This window comes from Sphaerodactylus townsendi, unplaced genomic scaffold (genome assembly GCF_021028975.2).
Source record: "Sphaerodactylus townsendi isolate TG3544 unplaced genomic scaffold, MPM_Stown_v2.3 scaffold_23, whole genome shotgun sequence".
In the NCBI taxonomy this organism is placed as follows: Eukaryota; Metazoa; Chordata; class Lepidosauria; order Squamata; family Sphaerodactylidae; genus Sphaerodactylus; species Sphaerodactylus townsendi.
In genome coordinates, this window is record NW_025950396.1 from 951,351 (window position 1) to 975,275 (window position 23,925).

At 47.6% G+C, this 23,925-nt stretch overlaps 1 protein-coding gene across 2 annotated transcripts in view; it reads right to left on the minus strand.

Moving 5' to 3' along the window:
- Positions 1-885: 885 nt before the first annotated feature.
- Positions 886-23,925, minus strand: part of ATP6V1A (ATPase H+ transporting V1 subunit A) — a 38,520-nt gene continuing 15,480 nt past the window's right edge. For both annotated transcript variants that reach the window (XM_048482792.1, XM_048482793.1), the window contains exons 3-15: positions 23,794-23,922; positions 19,582-19,796; positions 18,630-18,767; positions 17,425-17,576; positions 16,570-16,732; positions 13,229-13,337; positions 11,270-11,392; positions 11,055-11,169; positions 10,798-10,861; positions 8,780-8,983; positions 6,426-6,520; positions 4,889-5,060; positions 886-2,811 (exon numbers count right to left, since the gene is read on the minus strand). In XM_048482792.1, the coding sequence (XP_048338749.1) occupies positions 2,719-2,811; positions 4,889-5,060; positions 6,426-6,520; positions 8,780-8,983; positions 10,798-10,861; positions 11,055-11,169; positions 11,270-11,392; positions 13,229-13,337; positions 16,570-16,732; positions 17,425-17,576; positions 18,630-18,767; positions 19,582-19,796; positions 23,794-23,922 (1,772 nt within the window). In that variant the 3' untranslated portion in view covers positions 886-2,718. The remainder of the gene's footprint in view (positions 2,812-4,888; positions 5,061-6,425; positions 6,521-8,779; positions 8,984-10,797; positions 10,862-11,054; positions 11,170-11,269; positions 11,393-13,228; positions 13,338-16,569; positions 16,733-17,424; positions 17,577-18,629; positions 18,768-19,581; positions 19,797-23,793; positions 23,923-23,925) is intronic.

Below are 23,925 nucleotides of genomic sequence, written 5' to 3' on the forward strand. Positions count from 1 at the left end.
CAGCCTGGTAGGAGCCACACTTCCCAGGAGACCTTGCGAGCCCCAGGGTCTCCTGGGAAGTGTAGTTCCCACCAGGCCATTTTCAGCCTGAAGGGAACAGCCGCTTCTCCAGCCTGCACTGGTAAGGGCAGGGGTGGGGGTTGGCAGAAAACTCAGAATGCGCACCGATCGCAGTCTGGCCCAGCTACGCCTCTGTTGGGGCTTGTCAAGAAATATTTTTAAATACGTCAGTGTCTGAAGAGCTTTTATAAACAATTGGTCTGGTTTGTATCGAAGTTGCCTGTAAAGAAAGATTATTGGGAAGAGCAAAACTGAGCCTTCCAGCAGAGGTTACTATTGGTTTCAAAGAACATTGAGTGTTCGGGGGTACAGAGCAGGAAGGAACTGTCTCTGATGGTCATGAGAGAGCTGCGGAGAGCATGTCATCCATTAACACTAGTGGGTAAACATGGGGGAAGCTGGGAAGTTTAAGAAAAACTAGGTACTGCAGTACCTGGTACTGCAAGGCCATGTAGAGGCCATGAGTAGGTTCCTACTAGAAGATTTACTTCCACTTGTAGAATCTAATTTGGAATTGTATGTGCAGATCTCTGAACTCTGGGCAAACTATTGTGCAAAAAATGAAGTGTGCCATAAAAAATACTGATCATTGTGCCCTACCTGAGTTTTTATCCAGTCTTTTCAATGCTCATTAGAATTGTGGAACTGCCAGTATGGCTGAAAAGGAGAATTCTCTTGGAGCCCAGATTTGATATCGCTGGGGGTGGCTTTTCAGGATCTTTTGGGGGTTTTTTTAAGTAAGCCTGTACCTTCAATATTAAGTAGAAGCTCAGTATTATTGCTGGTCCGGTCAGAGCTTTTTTGTTAAATGAAGACAGAACAATGTTTTAAATCCAATTTTTAATTCCATGTCACCTGAACAAATTTACACAACTGCTAGTGACACTGTACTATACAGAGAAGAGTTGCGTTCGCCCGACCTCTTATTCCTCCCACTCTTCTATGGACCAAAGAGTTTGCAGCAACACAGTCAAACACAAAACGGACGGAAAAAAAATAGATATACGTATATACACGAAACTGAACTGGCCGCTCCTGGGCTTGGTACAGCACAAATAAATAGCTGCATTGGTAGAACTTCGCTGTAAAGTTTTTAAATATCCACATGATCTGTTCCCTATGCACGAAACGCTACAACACAGTACAGTGGTGACAGCACAGTCGAAAGAGTTTTTAGCGGGATAGCTCTGCACTCGTCTTCTGCACACCACTGTTTGTAAACCGCATGATAAGGATAGTTCAATTCTACGCAGAGGACAAGCGGAGGGCTTTTTTTCGGAGAAAAACACTGAATGTTTCTGCCGGACTCCAGGTCTTGATTGAGCTGGGGTCGCATGAAACTGCAGTAGCCTTGGTCCATAACTAAAGCAACCCCACTGAAATGGCCATAAATGGGGCGGAGGGAGATAGTTCCTTTGTCGCCAATTGCTGCCTGGGGTACAAAACCCTGCCATCTTAGCTGTTCTGCAATCCCCGTCACCGTTAGCATCAGCCCTATTCAAAATGTTGCACTGTGTGTGTGTCTGCGGGGCGGGGGTATTTATGATTGTGTAAGGGATCCTTCCAGAATTGACAATAGCTAGTGCCCGCTAGGGACTCTTAAATAAGAGAGAGAGAACGAGGCGTTGATGCCAGGATGTTTTGTGAGGACCCCTGCCCCCGAGCTTCCCTTTCTCCTTCATGAGACTGACTAAACACAGGCCCTGTAACTGCACAGCAAGCAGTGACCGTGAAGCAAGAAACCGTTCACCGCCGACACCGGAAGCTAAGAGAACGCAGTCTCCTCTGGGTCTTGCAGATCTTGCGCTAGGAAGGCCAACATACAGTGCTCCAGTGAGCAGAAATCAAGTATTAGGGGCCAACATTCCCTTGGTGACCGTGCTAGATAGAAAGTAAACATTGCGGGGGGCAGAACCGGCTTCCTGCTATAGTTTCGTCACATGCAAGAGGAAGAAAAATGACCAAGCATCACTCAGACACATTGTCCAAGGTGCCCTCTTATAGTTCAGATCGACTACAATTTTTGATTAACAAGTGCAATCCCATTCTTAGAAGTACTTCTAGATAAACAAGCTACATTTCCTGAGACAGTGAAGGACGGGTCCCCGGGATACCGTATGTGCGCTCCCACTTTACCCAGCAGCTCCACCCCTACAGATTTTCAGCCCACCTGCCGAAACAGACTGTGAGGCGCTGAAAGAATATTACCGCCAAGTACTTCAAACCTGGCTTTTCCACGGTGGCGACTCATTACTGAAATGCAGTTGATCGGTGCTATCTCTAAAGCGTCTAAACAGCCACAAATGCACAGCGGTTAGTATGGAAACTGATTCTACTGCCCTTACACCACCCATCCACAAGTGTGGATATTATCTCAGGAGAAAGCTTTCGCCCAACGGCATTCTCTTGGCTCTCTCCCGTCAGTCAAGGTGTCGAGGAAGCTTCCGATGTTTACAGAACCTGCTTTACGCTTTCAAGCTCAGACTCACACACACGCACACACACATGTACTTCAAAGCTATGAAACTAAACAGGAATGTTTGTTGAGATAAAAGTAGTCTTCGGGGAAACGTAGATCTTCCTCTTCTATCCATGGAAAAGCAAGAGGGCAGAGATGAAGAATACAGTCAAGAAGGGCTCCGGGCAGGAGTCACGGCTCTAGTCTTCCAGACTGCGGAAGGCATTCTGCATATCTTCAAACAGCTGGGCATAGTCGGCTTTGATTTTTGCCTCCCCGTCTTTCACTGGGTCCTGAAATTTAATAGATCAAAGGTAAGAATCCGAGAGAGCATGCTTTGGGAAAAGGCCATTGACAAAAACATTTCCTAGGATCAATGCTCAGTCTAATATGTGGAAGTATGATCTCCTTCGCTGTGGTGGCTAATTTTAGAAAAGGACTCTTGCAGCATAGCATCTTTCAGTCATTTCTAGTAAGGAAAGAAAGTTGGTTTGCCAAATGCTGACAAATATTCCTACATGAAATAGCTGCCAAATGGAGCCAGATCAACAGAGTGGTGGTGTAAGAAGACACTCATATTCAGTTAGAGAATCTGGACCAACTAGACCTCTAAACTATTTGGCCCCAGATACCTCCAGGTTCTATCAGATGTGGCTAACTGCCAGCCTAATTTTTGCTCTGAAATGGATAGGACCTGTCATGAGCCAACCCCTGGGTACTTACCAGGAGACAGAGGACTCTATGCAGAACCTGACAACACAGTGCAGCCAGAGTTGGCTGCTCCTGAGGAAGACCGGGCAGCAGAGCCAACTCCCAGCCCTTCCCTGCCTGATGATGTGCAAGTGGAGGAGCCTAGTTATGAGTTAGCTGAGTACAGGAGGCAGAAGCAGAGGCAGCTGTTGCAGAAGCAAAGGAGTGCTTGTAATGCAGCAAGACATGAGAGATTAGAAGTCTCTGCAGCTGATGAGGATTACCTCCTTACAGAATCCCAACTCCTTGGACAAGGCTCTGTATATAAGCCTGGCTGTGAGCTTGCTTCTGCCTGGGTGCAACAAGCGTGTTACCTGACTCTGCCGTGTACCTAGCTATTGGTTCCTCTGTACCACAACCTGTGGACTGTTATCTGACTACGTTTCACCTGCCACCTGCCTTGACCCATGGGACTGTTATCAGACTGCGCTTTTGCCTGCCGCCCACTTGGCCCCACAAGGCCAGACCTGACCACGTCCTGCCTGCTGACACCATTCCACTTTCTCATGGGACCAGCTTTGGCTGACTGCGTCTACCTCTTTCTTGCATAAAGGCACATTCACTTATCGCTTCTCTGAAGTAAGAAAGCTATGCTAGAGTTGCTTAATAATAGCATTGCTCTGCTCTGCTCCTACCATTACTCCATACTACAGGCTGGCTTTAGGGGTTATTCAGCTGTGAGAGGGAGACACTCTGCATTGCATGTAGTCAGAGGTTTGTGATTCTGTCAGAGTTGAGCTGCGGCATTCCAAGAGAGGTTTCGACACCACGCTCAGCTTCCCTGCACAACGTATTTATTTCATTATATTTTTACCCTGAAGCCAGGCTCACAGAATGTCAATTCAGAAATATAAAGGATCATATACATTTCCATTCAAATGTAATCGCAAAAATTAGGACTAACAATAGCATCCTGGTAATGTCTTCAGTTCAGTTCTGGAGAGAAACCATGCAAATGCAGAGTAGAGCCGGCAAAGATGTCAATGGTTGGGAGGCATGGGCAGGGACGATGCAAAGTGCAAAGAAAAAAGAACGGAGAAGGAAGAGGGAAGGAAAAGGAAACTACCACAGCCATGTAACCACCACAGCCAGAAGTGTTTTTCTAGACCGGGGGTCTGCAACCTGCGGCTCTCCAGATGTTCATGGACTACAAATCCCATCAGATCTTCATGGACTACAAATCCCAATTGGCCATGCTGGCAGGGGCTGATGGGAATTGTAGTCCATGAACATCTGGAGAGCCGCAGGTTGCAGACCCCTGTTCTAGACCACAGGTGTCAAACTCGCGGCCCTCCAGATGTTATGGACTACAGTTCCCATCAGTCCCTGCCAGCATCATGGAGGGCCGTGAATTTGACACCTATGTTCTAGACACTGGACAGTGTGCTCAAGGGAAGTGGTCTGGACTGTACCATGTTAGACTTCAGCATGTTAGACTGTCCCCCTCTAATGACTACTCTACAAGGCTCTTCGGTTTGCACAGCCCAGCCTCAGTGACCAGACACCGCTTACGTTTTACGGGTCTTCGTACTGTTGACCAAATAGGCGGCTCGCCAAAAGTGCAATCCAGTTCTCCTCCGCGAAGGAAGTGACCCGAAAACCATAATTGGATGGCATTACCTTGAATTTCATAGAGGAGAGTCGGTAGAGAATCTCATTCATGTTCTCTCTGATGATGGACCAGGTAATCTTGTTGTCGCTCTGGGCCGTGGTTTCCACCGCTCGACGTGCCATGTCATAGAAAGCGATCATATTGGACAGTATCCCGACAGTCTTGTAGAATGGGCAGAATCTGCAAGATGGTTATTATATATTCTCTGAGGCTCAGAGCATGACAATTTAGAGATAGCCATCTAGAATTGGATTGGTGGCTACAGATAAAGGAGCCCTGGAGAATCCCACACGAATCAGAGAATCATTCTCATTCCTGCAAGACTGTGTTTAAGGTTTATATGCTCATCCCCCCCTGGACATGCCTCTGATCAGTGTAAATATATTTGTTTGGGAGTGCTAGTCCTGCTCTGTATTCAAGACCCTCCCCTCTGTCTTGCACCACTAAGAAGGGCAAACGAACAGCAATCTTGCAACTAAGGGAACCAGTTGCGAAAATTAGAGTTTAAGTGAAAGAGACAAATTCCCACAAGTATTCTGAGCAGGGCTGTATGCAGGCTGCCATTCTGAGTTTTGTGCATCTATTTCATTTTTATCCTGCCTTTCCTCCAAGCCATCTCCTTCCTTTTTATTCTCATAACTACCCTACTGGATATGTTAACCTGCAAAAAGAGTGATTGGCTGGAGGTTGCTCACTGAGCTCTGTGTCAGGCCTGCGCCATCCTGGCAAATCGCACGTACACAGCTCTGCTGCAGATGGCCCAGCCATTTCCAGTGCCCAAGGCCATGAGGCCTCTTTCCTTTGTTCGCATGTAACTAGTTCAATAGTGCTTGACCGTTTTTTCCTATCTGTCTTTCAAAGTAACTGCCTGTCCCCAAACAATGTCTTTTTCTCACTGTCCTTTCACATGCTGATATTATGGGAATGCAAGGGGTGGGTGGGTTATGGGTTGAACCAAATTGTAACCTTTAGGTATATACTGGGGCCAGAGAGCCAAACCCCCCGTTTCGGCTATCTGGCCGCTGGGCTGACATGGTCGTGAATAAAGCTCTTGAACCTACCTTGAGTCTTATTACTGACTGGAGTACCAGACCCTTACATTCTGTGATTGAAGGGGGGCAGGATTTGAATCTGGGTCTCACCAGCCCTAGCCTAAGACTATAACACACTGTATCACATTGGTTGGCTTTGCCAGTAAGCTTTCAAGGTTGTCTTGGTAACCAGAAAAACAAGAAGCACATTTTTTGTTAATGAATGAAAACAAAGATTCTTGGGTTGGCAAGATGTGCTTTTTAAGTGCACAGGCAAAACCTGCTGAGAACTCAGAAGCTAGAGAGGTGGCAGAATATTTAGGGGGTAGGGCTTCAATGCCTTGGCACAGCTTTCTCGCCATTCTTAGCAACAGCAAAGCAAAATAGCATGCACTGCCCCATAAATTTTGAAAACGAAGGAGACAGAGGTAAGACTGTGGCATCGTGTGGAAAACCTTTTTCCAAGCCGAAGCTGTATCTGCAGTTTCCCCCAGGAAGGAGCCCAAGAGCACACCTGTCATACGGGGTGTAGCCGTTCTGTTGCAGGAAGTCGTCTTTAATGAGCTTGGCAACTTCCAGCGTAATCTTGTCCGTTTCAGCCAAGGAAGCCTAAGGCAGAAGAGGTCGGGTTAGCTTGGCTCCCGTGACTACAGAACTGCATCGCCCGTGCTTCCTAACTACGGTGGTTCTTCTGATTTGTCTACCGAACTGTCTCCTTGCCATCCGCCCCTTCCGTTTGGTTCTCTGCCCATTGGACTGCCTCTATCCTATGGTGACTTTGCCAATCCAATGGTGACTGGCCCCTTCGGACAAGGAGTGGACCTAATGCCTTCTGACACCAACCACTAGCAGCACTAAGAAAACACTGCAGCAGTATTAGAGTCTTCTCTCCAGTCCTTTCCCAACCCCATCTACATGTTATTTTGATTTATTCCCTGCCCTTGACAATAGTAGTAATAATAAGTCTATTGTCTTGGCCATAGGCCTTCACAATCTCCTCCTTTACAATAGTCTCAGGGCAGGTTACAATAAAAAAAATGATAAAATCCCATTCGGTACCCTATAAAAATCCTAAATTCCCACCCCAACCTCCCCCAAAGGTACAGAAGAGTAGGTGCCCGGAAGGCCTCTAGTGGGAGGGCATTTCACAGTGCAGGGACCACTGAGGAGAAGGCTCTTTGGGCTGCCCCCAATCCCCTCACCTCCAAAGGGGGTGGGGCAGCCAGTAGGGCCTCACTGTCTGACCTCACTGTCCAGGCATGAATATATGGGCAGATGTACTTTCTCAAGTACCCAGGACCCCTTATTTCCGGGGTTATCCCTCAGCCAATTACTTGTGGCAGCTAACACGGCCCAACCACGGTAGAGCTGTCACTTTGGCAAGGTGTGATGTTTTCCCCTCAGCTGTGACCATATCACCAAAGGCTCTGAGAGTGTGAGTTGCAACAAATTGACTCATGTCCTTTTGAACTGCCCCTTCTATTCAACTCTTCGACATAATCGGCTTTCTCCTTCACTCACTAACAAAGAAGGCCTCTCTGAACATCAGAAGACTGTGTACTTATCAGATGTCTCTAGGGAAGTTACAGAGAAAGTTGGCAGATCTGTATAGTCCAGTGATGGCGAACCTTTTCGAGACGTGCCCAAATTGCAACGCAAAACCCACTTATTTATCGCAAAGTGCCAGCACAGCAATTTAACCTGAATACTGAGGTTTTAGTTTAGAAAAAAAACCATTGGCTCAGAGGCGTGCATTACTCGGGAGTAAGATTCGTGGTAGTCGGTGGCTCTGCTTTGAAGCAACCGTGCAACTCTTCCAACGGGTGAATCACGACCCTAGGAGGGTTTACTCAGAAGCAAGCCCCATTGGCAGCAACTGAGCTTACTCCCAGGTGAAGGATCGCGCTTTAGTTCTTAGCATGAAAATCAGTGGGGTTTAACAGCGTTTATCCAGGTTACCTACACTGCTTCCCCAAAACTAGGTCTTAGGTTTAATGCTAATTATCAAGCCCAGCAACCCAGTCCAGCCTAGATGGGGGGGGGGGGGCACTCTGCAGGTGCCCACAGAGAGGGCTCTGAGTGCCACCTCTGGCACCCGTGCCATAGGTTCGCCACCACTGGTATAGTCTTATTGCAAAGCTTAGCACATATGAACCTTTTATTAACAAGTTGATAATTGGTTGTTATAGATATAGCTCCTTGACCTGTCTATTCATTCTTTTTAAAATCATTAACATATTATTATTTCATCCACCACTTAATTGTACTCCTTTTTAGAATAGTCTCTCAGTGATGGCGAACTTTTTCGAGACTGAGTGCCCAAATTGCAACCCAAAACCCACTTATTTATTGCAAAGTGCCAATACGCTAATTTAACCTGAATACTGAGGTTTTAGTTTAGAAAAAACAGTTGGCTCCAAGGTGCACATTACTCGGGAGTAAGCTTGGTGAAGCAAACCGCAACACTTGAATGTGGGTGAATCCGCACCCTAGGAGGGTTTACTCAGAAGCAAGCCCCATTACCAGCAACTGAGCTTACTCCCAGGTAAAGGATCGTGCCCAGGCTAGCCTAGATGTGTGTGTGTGTGTGTGGTGATTTTCCATCCCACCCCCACATGATGAACTCTGTGCATGCGTGCCCACAGAAAGGGCTCTGAGTGCCACCTCTGGCACCTGTGCCATAGGTTCACCATCACTGGTCTATCTTATTACGCCAATAAAGGTTTTGTTGTTGTTTTAAAAAAGTACCCAGGACCAAAGCCGTTTACACCGAATCAGCTCTGAACATTCTCCAGTGAGCCACCCCGAGGGCCACCATTACAAAGATCTGGCTCCAGCGCACGTCTGCTCAGCACTTCGGCCACTCACCTTTCCCACCAGCTGTACGATCTCTGCAAGGTCTTCCTCTTCCTGAAGGATCTCTTTGGCTTTGGTCCTCAGAGGGACAAACTCTGGGAAGTGCTTGTCATAATACTCGTCCAGGGCACGCGTGTACTTGCTGTAGCTGATCAGCCAGTTGACAGATGGAAAGTGCTTCCGCTGAGCGAGCTTCTTATCCAAGCCCCAGAACACCTGCCCAGAGAACATAAGAACATAAGAGCAAGCCAGCTGGATCAGACCAGAGTCCATCCAGTCCAGCACTCTGCTACTCGCAGTGGCCCACCAGGTGCCTTTGGGAGCTCACGTGCAGGAAGTGAAAGCAATGGCCTTCTGCTGCTGCTGCTCCTGAGCACCTGGTCTGCTAAGGCATTTGCAATCTGAGATCAAGGAGGATCAAGATTGGTAGCCATAGATGGACTTCTCCTCCATAAATCTGTCCAAGCCCTTTTTAAAGCTATCCGCTTTAAAACCGCTCACAGTTTTAGCTCATGCTATCAAGTCGGAAGGAGTCCCGGCGGCTTCTGCAGAATTGGCTGATTACAGCAGAGGCCTGCAGAAGACGAGAAACAGCAACCCGTGCCAGGTAAGTCACACCTGAACTCAAAGCAGGAGATTCCATTTGATCTTCACAACCATTTTCGGTAATGGATAAAGGTAGGGCTGGGGAGCTTCACGGCTAAGCAGCAATACTAGATGTTTAAAACTAGAGGTGGCCAACCTATGGTGCTCCAGATGTTCATGGACTACAATTCCCCTACAGAAGCTAATTTTCTGCCCAAGAATTTCCCCTCGACTCCAGCCAAGCAGATCACAATGCACGGTTCCTCGGCATCCTTGAGCTCCCTCGAGGTACGCCCCTCTCAATTCTTATTGGGATGATATCAAGACTCAGGTCCCCACTATGACTCGTGTCGAAGGCTGCTTTGACTCTTGAAAACTGTTATCCCGAAAATCTTGTCAGTCGCTAAGGTGCTACTGGACTCCAACGCAGGTATATATTCAACAGAGGCTGTTCCTGGCACTGCCAACGTTTGCAAGAACGGAATGAACAGGCCAGGGGCAGAGTCAAGAGCTCCAGCCATTTCCATCCTGTAAACGATAGGTGTCAAACTCGCGGGCCACCAGATGTTATGGACTACAGTTCCAATCATCTCCTGCCAGCATGATGCTGGCAGGGGATGATGGGAAATGTAGTCCACAACATCTGGAGGGCCGCAAGTTTGACACCTGTGCTGTAGAACAATGAACCACCAATATGGCAAGTGTGCCATCAAGCCCACAGAGGGGTGCTGCTGTAGCAAGGCTTATGCCTTATGGGAGAAGAAGCCATAGCTCAGTACGTGTTTGGCATACCAGATGCCAAGTTCAGTCCCCACCCACCTCCCACCTCTTTTTGCCTAAGACCTGGGCTAGGTGGAGGGACAGTACAAAGAGACACCCCCTGCTTCTCAGCTTACTGACATAGGGCACATCGCTATGCCACAGCCCCTCGCAGATGTTCCTTTCCAGGCATATTACCGTGTTTCCCCGAAAACAAGACAGGGTCTTATATAAATTTTTGCACCAAAAGATGCATTAGGGCTTATTTTCAGGGTAGGGCCTTATTTTTTAGGGGAAATCAATCGGGTTACCTTCACAATTCATTAAGGCTGGCTCTCGGCAGCCCCATTGATGCAAAGCTGCATCCCTCATTGGGTGGAGCCCCTGCTGGACTACATCATCCTGATCTGTAACTACCGGTAGGAGCTTACTATTTTCTTGGAGTAGGGCTTATATTTCAAGCATCCTCCAAAAATCCTGAAAAATCATGATAGGGCTTATTTTCAGGGTAGGGCTTATTTTCGGGGAAACACGGTACAAATCCCAGCTGCCTCGGCCAGAAACTGATTGTGTTAAAGACAATCTTGGCAGTCATAAAGCTCACCAGATTAGGCCCTGGCTGGATTGAAGGACAGCATCAAACAGAAGTTTATATTCTATTGAAAAAAAACAGAGCTTCAACCCACCTGAACGATGCCCAGCGTAGCAGAGGTAACTGGGTCAGAGAAGTCACCACCAGGAGGAGATACACTGAGTGAAAATGGAGAACAGAGAAGGCAGCATGAGCAACCACTACACCTGATATTGCGCTGAAGAGGAAGGGCAATTGTTGACCCCAGCTTAGTGAGAATATTCTGGCTTGCTCGAGAAAGGCTTCCCACTCTAAGAACCCCACCAGCTATTGGCACAGAAGGAAAGGGAATGTGGCCCATAATACTCTCACGCTCCAACAATACTGACGCTCCCTTCCCTCTCGGGGTTCCCCAGACACTTCACTCTGCCAGCCCGTTCGTAGAAGGAAGCCAGACGGGCACCAAGGTAGGCCGGATAACCACTGTCTGCACACACCAACACAGGCAAGCTGAGTTTGCTTCAAAAGCCACACAACAAATCTCAAAGCTTTCGGACCAGCCTGGTCTCCAGAAGGGAAAGACTCACCAGCAGGCATTTCGGCTAGACGCCCAGAAATTTCTCTGAGGGCCTCTGCCCATCGGGATGTGGAATCCGCCATCATGCTGACATGGTAACCCATGTCCCGGAAATACTCAGACAGGGTAATCCCTGCAAGGGAGAAAGATATTATGGGCATTGCAGTCATAGAATACAGACCATACGCCTGGAGAAGTCCGTAGAAGCAGCATTTCTATGTTTTTATTGTCATCGTTATTGGCACGATAAGTGAATAAAACAGAACATCTAGAAAAAGAATAGCATCGGCTAAAACAAGCAAACATAAGCCAACTACGCTTTTAAATGCGTGTAAGGAAAATAGAAAATAACATACTGTATATACTCGCATGTAAGTCACGAAGCTCTTTCAGCCCTGTTTAAAAGGCTGAGAAAAGCCCCCTGGGTTTATATCGCGTGGCAACCATTTTCTATCCATCATTTCGAGGCTGGGGGCAGGGCTGGGACAAACCTTCCCTGCCACCTGGGAAGCTACTTTGTTGCTGCCCTCTCTCGGTGAAGGGTGAACCCTCTGAGGCACCCTGGCGTTATTGGCAGGGAGGGTATTCAGCCTGGTAGACAGGGAGTTCTCCTTATATTTGGGCAGTGACACTGTGGGGAGTCACTGCCCAAATAAGGGAGCCTCCCTCTGCCCAAAGCCTAGGCTAGCCCGGCAGGTTAGGGAAGCTCTCCCATGTTTGGGCAGTGACTCCTCCCGATGTCACTGCCCAAATAAGTGAGCCTCCTGCCTCCTGCCTCCCCAAATTCCCTGGCTTCTTACACCGAGGAGTCAATAAAAGTTTTCCCAGTTTTGGCCACTAAAATTAGGTGCCCCAGCTTATACACGGGTCGGCTTATACATGAGTATTCACGGTACATGTCGAATCTCTCCATTATTCTGGCTTCTTTGTTCCTGCTGCTATCAAATATTGTTCCCTTCAGTATCATTTACATTACGTTTTGATTCGATGTACAGCCTTTCCTGATCCCCAACAGCAAGAAGGTTCATATATTCCTGGACAGAAAGCATTCTCACTAGATTTTAAGTCAATGGGAAATTGTCTAGGACTAAGGGATTCTGAATCATCCTTACACCATCCCTGCACAGCAGGCCAATCTATTATAGATTCAGGGCCGAGGCTGAAGGAGCTCGTAACAGAAATAAGAGCTGTACTGGGAACGCCCCAGTTTATGCTTTTAACGGCTATGTTCCGTCAGCATGAGACTTGGAAGAATTTCCTCCAAGAGAAAAAGGCAGAAATTAGAAAAAACGAGCACCACCCCACAGTGGAGGACCCTGCAGGAAGGGGAGCTGTCTATCAAAGGCTTGCATCATCTCAGTCACCCTCTCTCCAAGGTGACGCAAGGCTCAGTCTTGAGATACCAAAATGAAGCTGCTGCAGATATTGTAAAGGCCTAAAGGGAGAGAGTTTCACTGATTAAGCCGCGACAGCTTAAAGCAGTGAGTGGATGCGAACCCATGGCATCGGTGTGCCAGAAGTCGCTACTCAGAGCCCCCACCCCACCCCACATCTAGATCTAGCCTTGATATAATGCACCTCAGCAAAGCAGCAAGGGAGGGACTCATTGCGCAGGCCTGAGGGTGCCTGTGCTCCAGGTGGCTGCTGCCCGGGAGGGGGGTACAGAGGCGGTAGAGACAAAGTTAGAGAGAGAGGCTCCAGAGCCATGGCATGTGGGACTTGGTTGAGCGAGGCTACAGCAGGCTAGCCCCTGCTCGAGGGGTTATTCAGGTTAAATTGCCGCATTGGCACTTTGCGATAAATCAGTGGGTTTGGGGTTGCAATTTGGGCACTCGGTCTCGAAAAGGTTCGCCGTCACTGGCTTAAAGACTGATCTTTGTGACTGGAAAAAGAAAGCAGTGGCCAGATCCACAGTCAGAACCACGAGTGACAATCAGTCCCCAACTCTCTGCAATTCCGCATCTCTTACCAGTGTAGATGGAGGCTTCCCTGGCAGCCACGGGCATGTTGGAGGTGTTTGCCACGAGAGAGGTCCTCTTCATAATGCTCTCCACCTTCCCGTCGACTTCCATAGTCAGCTGGAACGACAAGGGAACAATATGGGCTCACAGCCTGCACAGCAAAAACGCCACTTGCTGGTCCCAAAACAGGCACCCAAAGGAAAGGTTTGCAACAGACAGGGCAACTGTGCTGCTGCCAGAGTCCGGAACCGGATACTACAAAACTCTGATCGCAACTTCAGCCTTGTTCCAAGCAGAGCTATTGAGATAGGACAGTGATACCGAACCTACGGCATGGGTGCCAGAGGTGGCACTCGGAGCCCTCTCTGTGGGCACGCGCACCCTCTCTGCCATGTGGGTGGAGCGCACCCCGCCAATAACACACAGTACATCTAGCTGCCATGTCAGGGGTGGAAAATCACCCCACTCGACACTAACGCCACATCTGGCCTGGGCCACTAAGCCGCGATGTGCAAAGCACCGTGCAGTGAGCAGTGGGAGGACTCAGCTGGCGGCCTGGGCTGGTGCCTGTCCCGGGTGGCTGCTGCCCGGAGAGAGGAGGCAGAGATGCTAGTTCCAGAGAGGCACAGAGAGGCACAGTGCAGGGCCTTGCAGGGACTCTGGCTGGAGGCTACAGCAGGCTGGCCCCTGCTTGAGCAGGTGGCGCCGAGGAAGAGGGAGCCAACCGTTTTTTTCTAAACGAAAACCTCAGCATTCAGGTTAAACTGCCGTGTTGGCACTTTGCGATCAATAAGTGGGGTTTGGGTTGCAATTTGGGCACTCGGTCTCAAAAAGGTTCGCCATCACTGAGATGGGAGGTCAGCCTATTTACTCATTTTGATGTACAGATTATTTCCAAAGCCAAAAAGCGGCAGTGATACATATCTGTTGAGTATGCATCCTTTACCTACGCTGAACTTTGCTCGTCCCGTTGTGGCCCACTCAGCCAATCTGCGGTGATCCTGCTGGAACGCTTCAGTTTATAAACAGATTTACAATGGCTGGTTGCGCAATTGGAATTCGGGTTCTTTTATACTTTTTCAAGGGATATAAAAGTTCACTCTGCTCTTCGCACCCTTGACGGACAATAAAATATTAACAGGTCCAGAGGAAGTTCACAGGGAATACCTTGGGATAAGTCTGCTCTTGTAACAAGAAGGTTAACTTATACTGCTGTGCAGTGGTGGGATCCAAAAATTTTAGTAACAAGTTCCCATGGTGGTGGGATTCAAACAGTGGCGTAGCACCAATGGGGCTGGGTGGGACACGACAGGGGTGTGGCCGGGCATGACGGGGGCAGGGCATTAATAATTTCTCTGTTACTGTAAAAAACTCTTACTGTAAAAAAAAAAGTTCCTAATTTCCAGCTGGTATCTTTCTGTCCATAATTTAAACTCATTATAGCAAGTCCTATCGTCTACCGCTGTACACAGAAACAATCCGATACTACTCCTCTAATTGATCTGCCTGTCAAAATACCTCTTAATACTTTCTGCAATTACTTAATTTTGTTTCTAGAAATCAAAAGAAGGATACTTTCCTTAAACAAGGAACTTTACCATATTACTAAAACATGTTTTTAAAACAGCCCAACAGGCAGAATTATCCCGTTTTCTACCCTTGCTAACCAGCCACATAGGAAACAACAGGACTTTATAATTTTTGGACCTAATGGAATTTCAAACGGAAAAGCAGACCCAATTAGTAACCCCCTCTCGGCACACACAAATAATTAGTAACCCACTCTCGGGAACTGGTGAGAACCTGCTGGATCCCACCTCTGCCGCTATGGTATATGCCTCTGAATTATTATAGGTACACCTGCATGTCTTTTACATACCCACGGCCAGTTTGAAATCGATACAGTGAGGAAAGCCATTTTGGCTGATGCACAGAACAGATTAGTGGCTACGCAGAGATGGAGGGGAATCAAGAGCAGAAAGGTTTGCTTTCCAAAGACTTAAGGAAAACTACGCTCTAGTTCACCCCCAAAACTTAACCTGCAAGCCAGAATTGGCCAACAAAGAAGCAATGTGCCAGGCTTTCTAAGCACCACACACTTTTATTTCTTGCTTATGGTCCCAAATTATTCATGACTGTGGAAACCAAGACCAGCTGTGAAGTGCTCCAGGAGGACCGCCACAGATTGGCTGAGTGGGCCACAATGGGACGAGCGAAGTTTAGCATAGGTAAGGAATAAATATTCAACAAACACTCCAAACTTTTAAGTACACGCTAAGGCACAGGTGTCAAACTTGTGGCCCTCCAGATATTATGGACTACAGTTCCCAGCCTCTTCTGGAATACTGTGAACAGTTCTGGTCACTCCATCTCAGAAAGAAAATTGCAAAAGCAACCAAAATCATTAAGAGATTGGAGAATTATCAAAGGCTTACATGGTCGGAATCACTGGCTGCTGTGAGTTTTGGGGGCTGTGTGGCCACGGTCTCTCTCTCTCCAAAAAGGGAGTAATTACACCATCAAAAGTAATTACACCAATGCATACTCAAACTCACTGAGTATCATTTAAATAATCGTACTTTGGTTTTGTACTTACCTGTTGAATTTTTTTTTTAGAAAAAATGTGAATTGTTACCAGTGAATGAAAAATAGAATTAGATGTTATATAGCTATTATTTACATGATACTCATTTAGTGAGTTTGAGTACGCATTGGTGTGATTACTTTTGACTGTACCTGTTGTAAACCTGCTTTAATTAATATGGCGGACTCTCCAAAAAGGACATAATAATGTATGTTTTATGGTTTCGGCCAGTTGTCACTGCAGAGGGAAAATATTCAACAAAGACTTGTTGGTGGGCTGGAATTGTCAAGGATGTGAAATTGTGAGCCACGGGTATCCCAGGTCAGGGCATCAGCCCATGATAGCAAGGTGAGCAAGTTTTTTTGTCCATCTGAATCTACTGCCTGTCTTTCTATGTCCTTTGAGATGTAGAAGCAGTAAACTTGTGAACATCTGCCAAGAGGCAATATCAAGGGAAGGTCTCAGCCTTTGTGCCCTGTTGTTAGCCCACCAGAGTAACTGGCTGGCCACTGCGTGAGCAGGATACAGAACCCAAACGGCCACTGGTCTGATCCAGCAGGGCTCTTGCATTCAGCCTAACAAATCAAGAAATCGGAAGCCATCGCCTACTCCTCACTCGGCTCTTCTGCACTGACATGAAATCAAACAAAGCTTGCTGTTCAACAAACTGCACCGCTCTCGCTGCGATGACATGATTCTGTGGGACATACAAGGCTGAGACCATCTCAAATGGACTTCAAAAGGAATCCCACACCGGATGCTGACCTCTGGGAAGTCTCTGAGCACTTCAGACATTTCGTTGCCTCGTTCCCCGCAGCCAACGTAGATGATCACATCGCTGTTCGAATACTTGGACAGAGACTGCGAAATCACGGTCTTTCCACAGCCAAAAGCTCCGGGAATAGCTGTCGTACCTCCTTGGACACACCTGGGCAAAGAAAAGGGCATGTTTAACCCAGAAGAAATAGCGAGCGATCGGCAGAAGGTAAGGGCCTCCCATCCCACTTGTTGGGGTGGGTTTCATGCAAATCAGTCCTTTCCAGTAATAGGAGTTTCCACCTTCAGAAACATTCAGGGTGTCCCTGCATGATTACAATCAGCATTGGAAAAAACCTGGCAACCTCCGTGTGTCTTGGAACAATTTCTCCCCGTAGAGATGTTCAATGTATTGTCGAAGGCTTTCACGGCCGGAATCACTTGGGTGCTGTGTGGTTTCCAGGCTGTATGGAAACAGATTCTAGTAGCATTCTCTCTCCTGACGCTTTTAAGCAGAGGATTCAGATCCTCCTGAAGATGCCGTTACATGGCATAAACCAGGAGAGAATGCTGCTAGAACATCGCCATATACAGCCCGAAACCACACTGAGAGGATCTAGATCCTCTGAAGATGCCAGCCACAGATGCATAAATCGCTGAGAGAATGCTGCTAGAACACGGCCATACAGCCCGGAAACCACAGCACCCAAAAAAGAAGTTCAGATCCTCTGAAGATGCCAACCACAGATGCAGGCCCGGCTTTGTTGGGAGAATGCTGCTAAGTCTACCGAAACCACACAGCTTTCGCTTCTGGCAACATTAACTTGATACAACTGCTGTCTCGTCAGCATCGTGGGGACTTACGGAAAGAGTGCATCCAGGACTCTCTGGCCAGTGAGGAGAGGATGATTGGCAGGAAGCTTCTCGGTGACGGGGCGGACCTGCCGCACTGGCCACACCTGAATCATCGTGAACTTCTCCTTTATCCCCTCAAATTCCAGCTCCAGCACAACATCCTGTGGCAGAAATTTTTAAAAAAGGTCTGGAAACAGCTCTCAAAAAGCCACCCCAAATCAGCTGCTGGCTTCAGAGTGGTCAAGGAAGATCTCCCATGACATGGGGGAGGGGGGCTGAAATCACGTCTGATAGATAGAAGGGGCAGGGTAGAATCAGAAAGTACAGCTGCCATCTTTCTATCTGGGAGAATCTCCCTTTTTAGAATCTTCAACATAGGATTTCCCAAAGCTAACTAACTAGCAGCAGTGGCGTAGGAGGTTAAGAGCTCATGTATCTAATCTGGAGGAACCGGGTTTGATTCCCAGCTCTGCCACCTGAGCTGTGGAGGCTTATCTGGGGAATTCAGATTAGCCTGTGCACTCCCACACATGCCAGCTGGGTGACCCTGGGCTAGTCACAGCTTCTCGGAGCTCTCTCAGCCCCACCTACCTCACAGGGTGCTTGTTGTGAGGGGGGAAGGGCAAGGAGATTGTCAGCCCCTTTGAGTCTCCTGCAGGAGAGAAAGGGGGGATATAAATCCAAACTCTTCTTCTTCTCTCTGAAAGTTTCCTGCAGGTAACGAACTCACTTTGTCCCCCAACTCCCCGACTCAGTCAGGAGCTTCTGCTTTTCAGGGAGTTATGGAAGGTGACCACTGGTTTGTGCCTGGCTGGTGGGGTGGGGCGAGGGGGGAAAGGGGGAGGGGCGTGGGGGCGATTTCCATGTGACCCCAATGTGTGTGCACCCGGAGCGGGGCACTCCACTCCTCCCCGTTATTGCTATGCCACTGCTTTCCTGTCAACCGTTTCTTTTCAACCATGCCACAGCTGTTGGTAAAACGTTGAGGTTATGTGCACGCATTAGCTCCAGGGGCGTCTCTCCCTCTCTCTCTTTTTTTACGATCTACAGACACTGCAGTCCACTGGGCAATGGAAGCTGTCTCTAAGTCTGGGTATCTTTCAAGCAGTGCACATGGAAGCCCTTTACGTTAGAGCAGCAATCGGATCTGTGTCTCAGAACAGAACCTCCACCACAAGGTGGGAGCGGCAAGCTTAATTTGAAGAAACACTTACAGAGGCGTCATAGTTTCCAGGAGGGGCGATATACGTCACTGTGCCCCTGTTCCGTGGAGGCAGCATGATCTTGTGCTTGATGAGGGAATTTTCATTTACCAGGGCATAAATATCGCCACCGGTGATATGACTGCCAACCTGCAATGGCAAAAAGGCTGCTAGTAAAAAGCACGTCTTACCTTGGCAGGTCTCACGTGGCCAGCAAGAGACACTGAAGGCTTTATAGGTCTTTTGCTTTAAAACCCACCCTGTTCCGCTGCGTCAACGATGCCACCCACAACACAATAAGTGGCAGATACTGGCTCCTTGGTGTTTTATAGCAAACCTTACAAATCTTATGCCATACTCCATTGACAAATTTCCTGGGGTTTGAGAAGCCAACCTCAAAATTTAAGTATCAGGCTCCTATTTCAGCCTTCAGGGTTATATATGGCCACATTTTCTAATATTGCTACACATACACAACATTGGTACCACAACTACATTTCTAGGTGCCATTGGTCACCTAGAGCCAGCATGACAGTGTGGTTAAGAGCAGGTGGACTCTAATCTTCCCCGCTCTACCAGATGAGTGGCAGACACACTTATCTAATGAGCTGGGTTTATTTCCCCACTCCTACACATGAAGCCTACTGGATGACCTGGGACTAGTCACAGTTCTCTCTGAACTCTCTTAACCCCATCTACCTCACAAAGTATCTGTTGGGGGCAGAGGAAGGGAAAAGGAGCTTGTAAGCACCCTGGGGTGTCCTTGCAGGAGAGAAAGGCGGGGTATAAATCCAAACTCTTCTGTCTGGGATTTGTCAAGCTCTGTCGTGTTCTTTGCTCTCAACCTCCCCCTTCACAAAAACAAACAACTTGGAACGATAAGGCACAGTCCCACCACGGTGCTCAGTTAACTCAGTACAAAAATGCCGTGCTGAATTATTTCGATAGCTTTTCCGTAACCTACCCGCAGATTTTTGACAGGTGCAAAATCCCACTTGAGGTCTCTGCTGAGAGCGGTCACGTTTATTCCTCTAGGGATGTAGATACTTTGGGTCTGAGAGCTGATGTCTGTGAGAGGCCTTTGGATGCCATCAAAAATTGCTCCCATGATGCCGGGCCCAAGCTCCACCGAAAGAGGTTTGCCGGTGCGCAGGACAGGGTCTCCTACAGAAACGCCAGCTGAATTTGTTGAGGAAAAGCACACCTGGGAAGTGACATTGCGTGAGCCAGGAGACATTTAACTATCAGGCTACGGGTCAGGTTGGACCACAGGGAATTCTAACAACAGATCTCAAGCGTAAACCCTTCAATTGGCAAGGAGGGAGGAGCCTGGGGAATCTCTCTCTGTGAGCATGTAGCATAGTCCCATAAGCATGACATGTCAGTTTTTGAAACATTTGGTACAGCGATAGAGCATCTCTAGAGTGACTGATTCAGTTCCACAAGTCTTTGGGCGATTCCTCAAGCTACATCGCGGTAAAATATTAGGTTCTGAACACCCAGTTCCCTGAGAAGTGGTACTCAACTCTAGGTCGGGGCCATTGTTCCCCACTGCGCAACCAGCTTGATCCCAGCTGGGAGGGCGGAATCATCCTGTGCCTCTTCACCGCTCCGTTCCGATTGGCTACTGTTCTACGGCCATGTTCCATCTATCCCCACACACATTATAAAAAAAACTGCCACAGGAATGGAGAGAGGGGACGTAAGGTGGCGTTTTTTGGTGATTGGCCAGCTGTACGCATGCCCGAAACACTCAGCTGTGATTGGCTGAAGGGGGGACTCCTGGCGCCAGAGATTCCGCACTTTACTGGAATCGAGCTGAGTTCGAGCGTGGTTCCCTGAAAAAGTAGTAGTTCCCAACTGGAGTCGGAAATTTGACCGTTACACGGGGCGAAGCTGGTACAAAACCACGTTGATCCCAATGGTTGTGCGGAGCACTTAGGTCGAACGCAGCTCGAACTTAGGTCGATAATCCAAGTGCAGAATCAACCTTTGACAGGCCTAATATTGGCTAGCTCAAAGGTGATTATTAGCCAGTCTGGCATCTAAAATAAGGGTGAATGTTGTTTCTGCCTAAAAACAAGCAAAGAAAAAGGGCCTCTGTGAGACACTATATTGCAGAGGGGTCCAACTCTGGCGCTTCAGATGTTCATGCTGGCAGGGGCTGATGAGAATTGTAGTCCATGAACATCTGAAGCGCCAGAGTTGGACCCTCCCCTTGTTCTATTACATTGGGAAGCATCAGCACATCTCTCGCAGTTGCCAGCCTGGTCTCCTGAATCAAAGATTACAGAAGTGCAATTAGTCTTCACTACCACCTAAAGTGGACATACCCACACGAACTGCCTGATACAAGGACTCTGTGAGGCTTTCCAATACATTATCTTATTTTTCAGGATATGCAAACTAGCTGCTTCTCCCCTCGGAGGCAGGAAAGGACTGAAGAGCAAGGGCGTCCCCACATGATGGGAAGAGGAACTCTGATGTCATTTCCTGCCTCCCCAAGCTCAGTGGGGAAAACACCCACAAGATGTCCTCCTGCTCAGAAGAGAATACTGATGTCTCTCCACCTTCACCAGTACCACCCAATGGCAACAATACTCTTTCCCCCAAAATGTATCCACTTTCTGGCTTGTGTGGAAAGTACCCTAATTAAAAAGGGCACACGTATAAATTGCTGGAGGGGGGTGTCAATTGGAGGAGGCAGGATTAGGGCCATTTGTCCTGTGTGATTTTGTCTCAGAAGTATCTCTCACTGGTTCTACATGTGCCTTGTTCATGTAAATAAATAGGCGTACAAGGTAAAAGCATAAGATCTTCCCCCCACCCCCCAAAAGGGGTAGGGGTAACTATCAGAGACATTTTGATTACTATAACAATATCCTCCCTGCTCACAATTACTGCTAATCCATTTTACACAACTCATTTCACAAACAGATGGCTACCATTTTTAGAATTCACTGGAAAACCTAAGCAGTAAATCCACAAAAGGCCTTTCAAACACAGCTCCATCCTCTTTATTAAGTAAATTTAGAGCATTTTAAATATTTCTCTCGCCACCCAAATTCTACATGGTGTCATTATACAAATGCTTCCTGATCCAAGAATGCCTGTTTTGGAACACTGCTTCTAATTGTTATTATTAATCCTTCCTTCATAGTTGATTAACTGTTTCATTCACGTTTTTATAACGTATTAATGTTATTATCCACAAATATTGTTAACAAACTGGTCCCCCCCCCCAGAAGGCACAACAAACACTTTAAAAGTACCCCCCTCCTCCTCTGCATTCAGTTACTGGCTACCTTCCTGCAACACTAAAACTGAAGCTGAATTTATTTGCATTACTTATTTAGCGGCTCCTACAGCACAGCATTTTCCTTTAAAAAAAAGCTTTAGTCGACAAACAAGTTAAATAGCCTTTCTGACAATTAATGACATTTTGCACTGGGGCTTTTGAGATTCAAGCTCATGTAGCCTGTGTTTATTCAAATCAGAAATAACACGGCAGATGTTCACAGATTCCCGCACAGCCAAGGATACCTACTGAGACTTTGCCCTGGCAAAGCTTCCAGCAGACAGTGTGACAGATTTCCAGTAGGGTCCTAAACTAAATTTAGTCCCCACACAAACAAGCAGAAGATGAGTCTTCGCCCAATTTCTACTTCATAAAAGCCAGCTCTGCTGTTTGGAGGTACCAAACTAGCCCAATTTGCACCCCCAAAAAGGCTGGCCGTCACAAGGCTGGATATCTTATAAAAACTCAGAAATACTTTACGACCATGTACTTTACTACTATATATCAGCCAAATCCTGAGAGTTTCAACACAGTGTGCAATTGTGCGGGACTTGCTCTTCAGGCTCCACTAGGACGCTTGAATAGTATCGGTACAGTATACAAAATGTGGGATTTGCCTCTCAGGCTGCTTCCGCACATGCAGAATAATGCACTTTCAATCCACTTTCACAATCGTTTGCAAGTGGATGTTGCTATTCCGCACAGCAAAATCCAGCTGCAAAGTGCATTGAAAGTGCATTATTCTGCATGTGCGGAAGGGACCCCCGTCTCTACTGACACTTAAGTAGTGTTGGGGTGAGCCAGCGAACCCAGCAGAGTTTCAGACAGTGCACAGGAATGCCACAAGACCCCCATGACTCATGGGTCACAAGATGTCCTGGACAAAGGGACAAAAGGTGCATACCCCCAGGTATGGATTAGGCCCACACAGGAGCATTTCCTCCCACACGTACGCAGCCCCTATGATTCATGTATTGTGCAATATTCTCCCGCTCTCCCGCCTTCCCGAAAACCCTAATAAAAGGTGCCAGGGACCGCCAGCTCGGCAGAGTAGCCAGATCCACGGATCATGCTATATCGCCACTGGCTTCTCTCCACCGGATGATATCGCTGCGTCTCGTCTCTTCGTTGCGTCGCCCGTGACGACTTCAAAGTAGTATCAATATAGTATACAAAACGTGTGACTTGTCTTTCAGGCTCCACAAAGACACTTTATCATATCAATGCTACATGCAGCTGCTTACCCCTAGCACACAAGCTTTATGGTGTGCTGTTCTCAAGTTTGGAATAAGTAATATCGAGCTAGCTGGCTTCCAGATGTTGCCTGACCTCGTATCTTCCTAGGCTGGAAATGTTATTAGTGCTCTCAGAGCCTCTCACAATTAACCATTTCACAGGATTTTGGACAAAGTTCAACTACAGAGTCTCTATCTGCCGCTTGAATGCCCCGATATTTAGTGGTGAAGTACATAGTAGTAAAGTATTTAAGTTTTTTAATAAGATATCCATTTTGGTGTCTGCCAACCTTTTTTTAATGCAAACTGCTCTAGTTTGGCTTTAGTTGCACTAACCCCCTAGTATTGCGGCAGTTTGGAGGTACCGGGCAGCAAGCTCCTTGTTTAGAGGAAGCTTAATCAAACTGAAACTGTCCATCCAACCATCTGTTAATTATGGAATGTGGAAGGATTATGAGAAAGGAAATGACTAAAGAAATTTCGGTCGGAAAATATGGTTATGTCACCAATGAGACGACGTTTACATAGAAACAGCTTCTTGTGCAATAGCTGGACCAGAGCCTGCTCAGATCACCCTCCTACCCTTGTGAGCCCTGTGTTCAATGTGCCCCCCAGGGCACAAAATGCACAAAAGAAAGGATACAGGTTTCCTCGTACACCTGGATTGTCGCCATGTCGCCCTCCAGCCGGATGATCTCTCCCACGAGTTCACTGTGGCCAACTCGAACCAGCTCGTACATAGCTGCGCCCGACATGTTGCAGGCAGTGACCACTG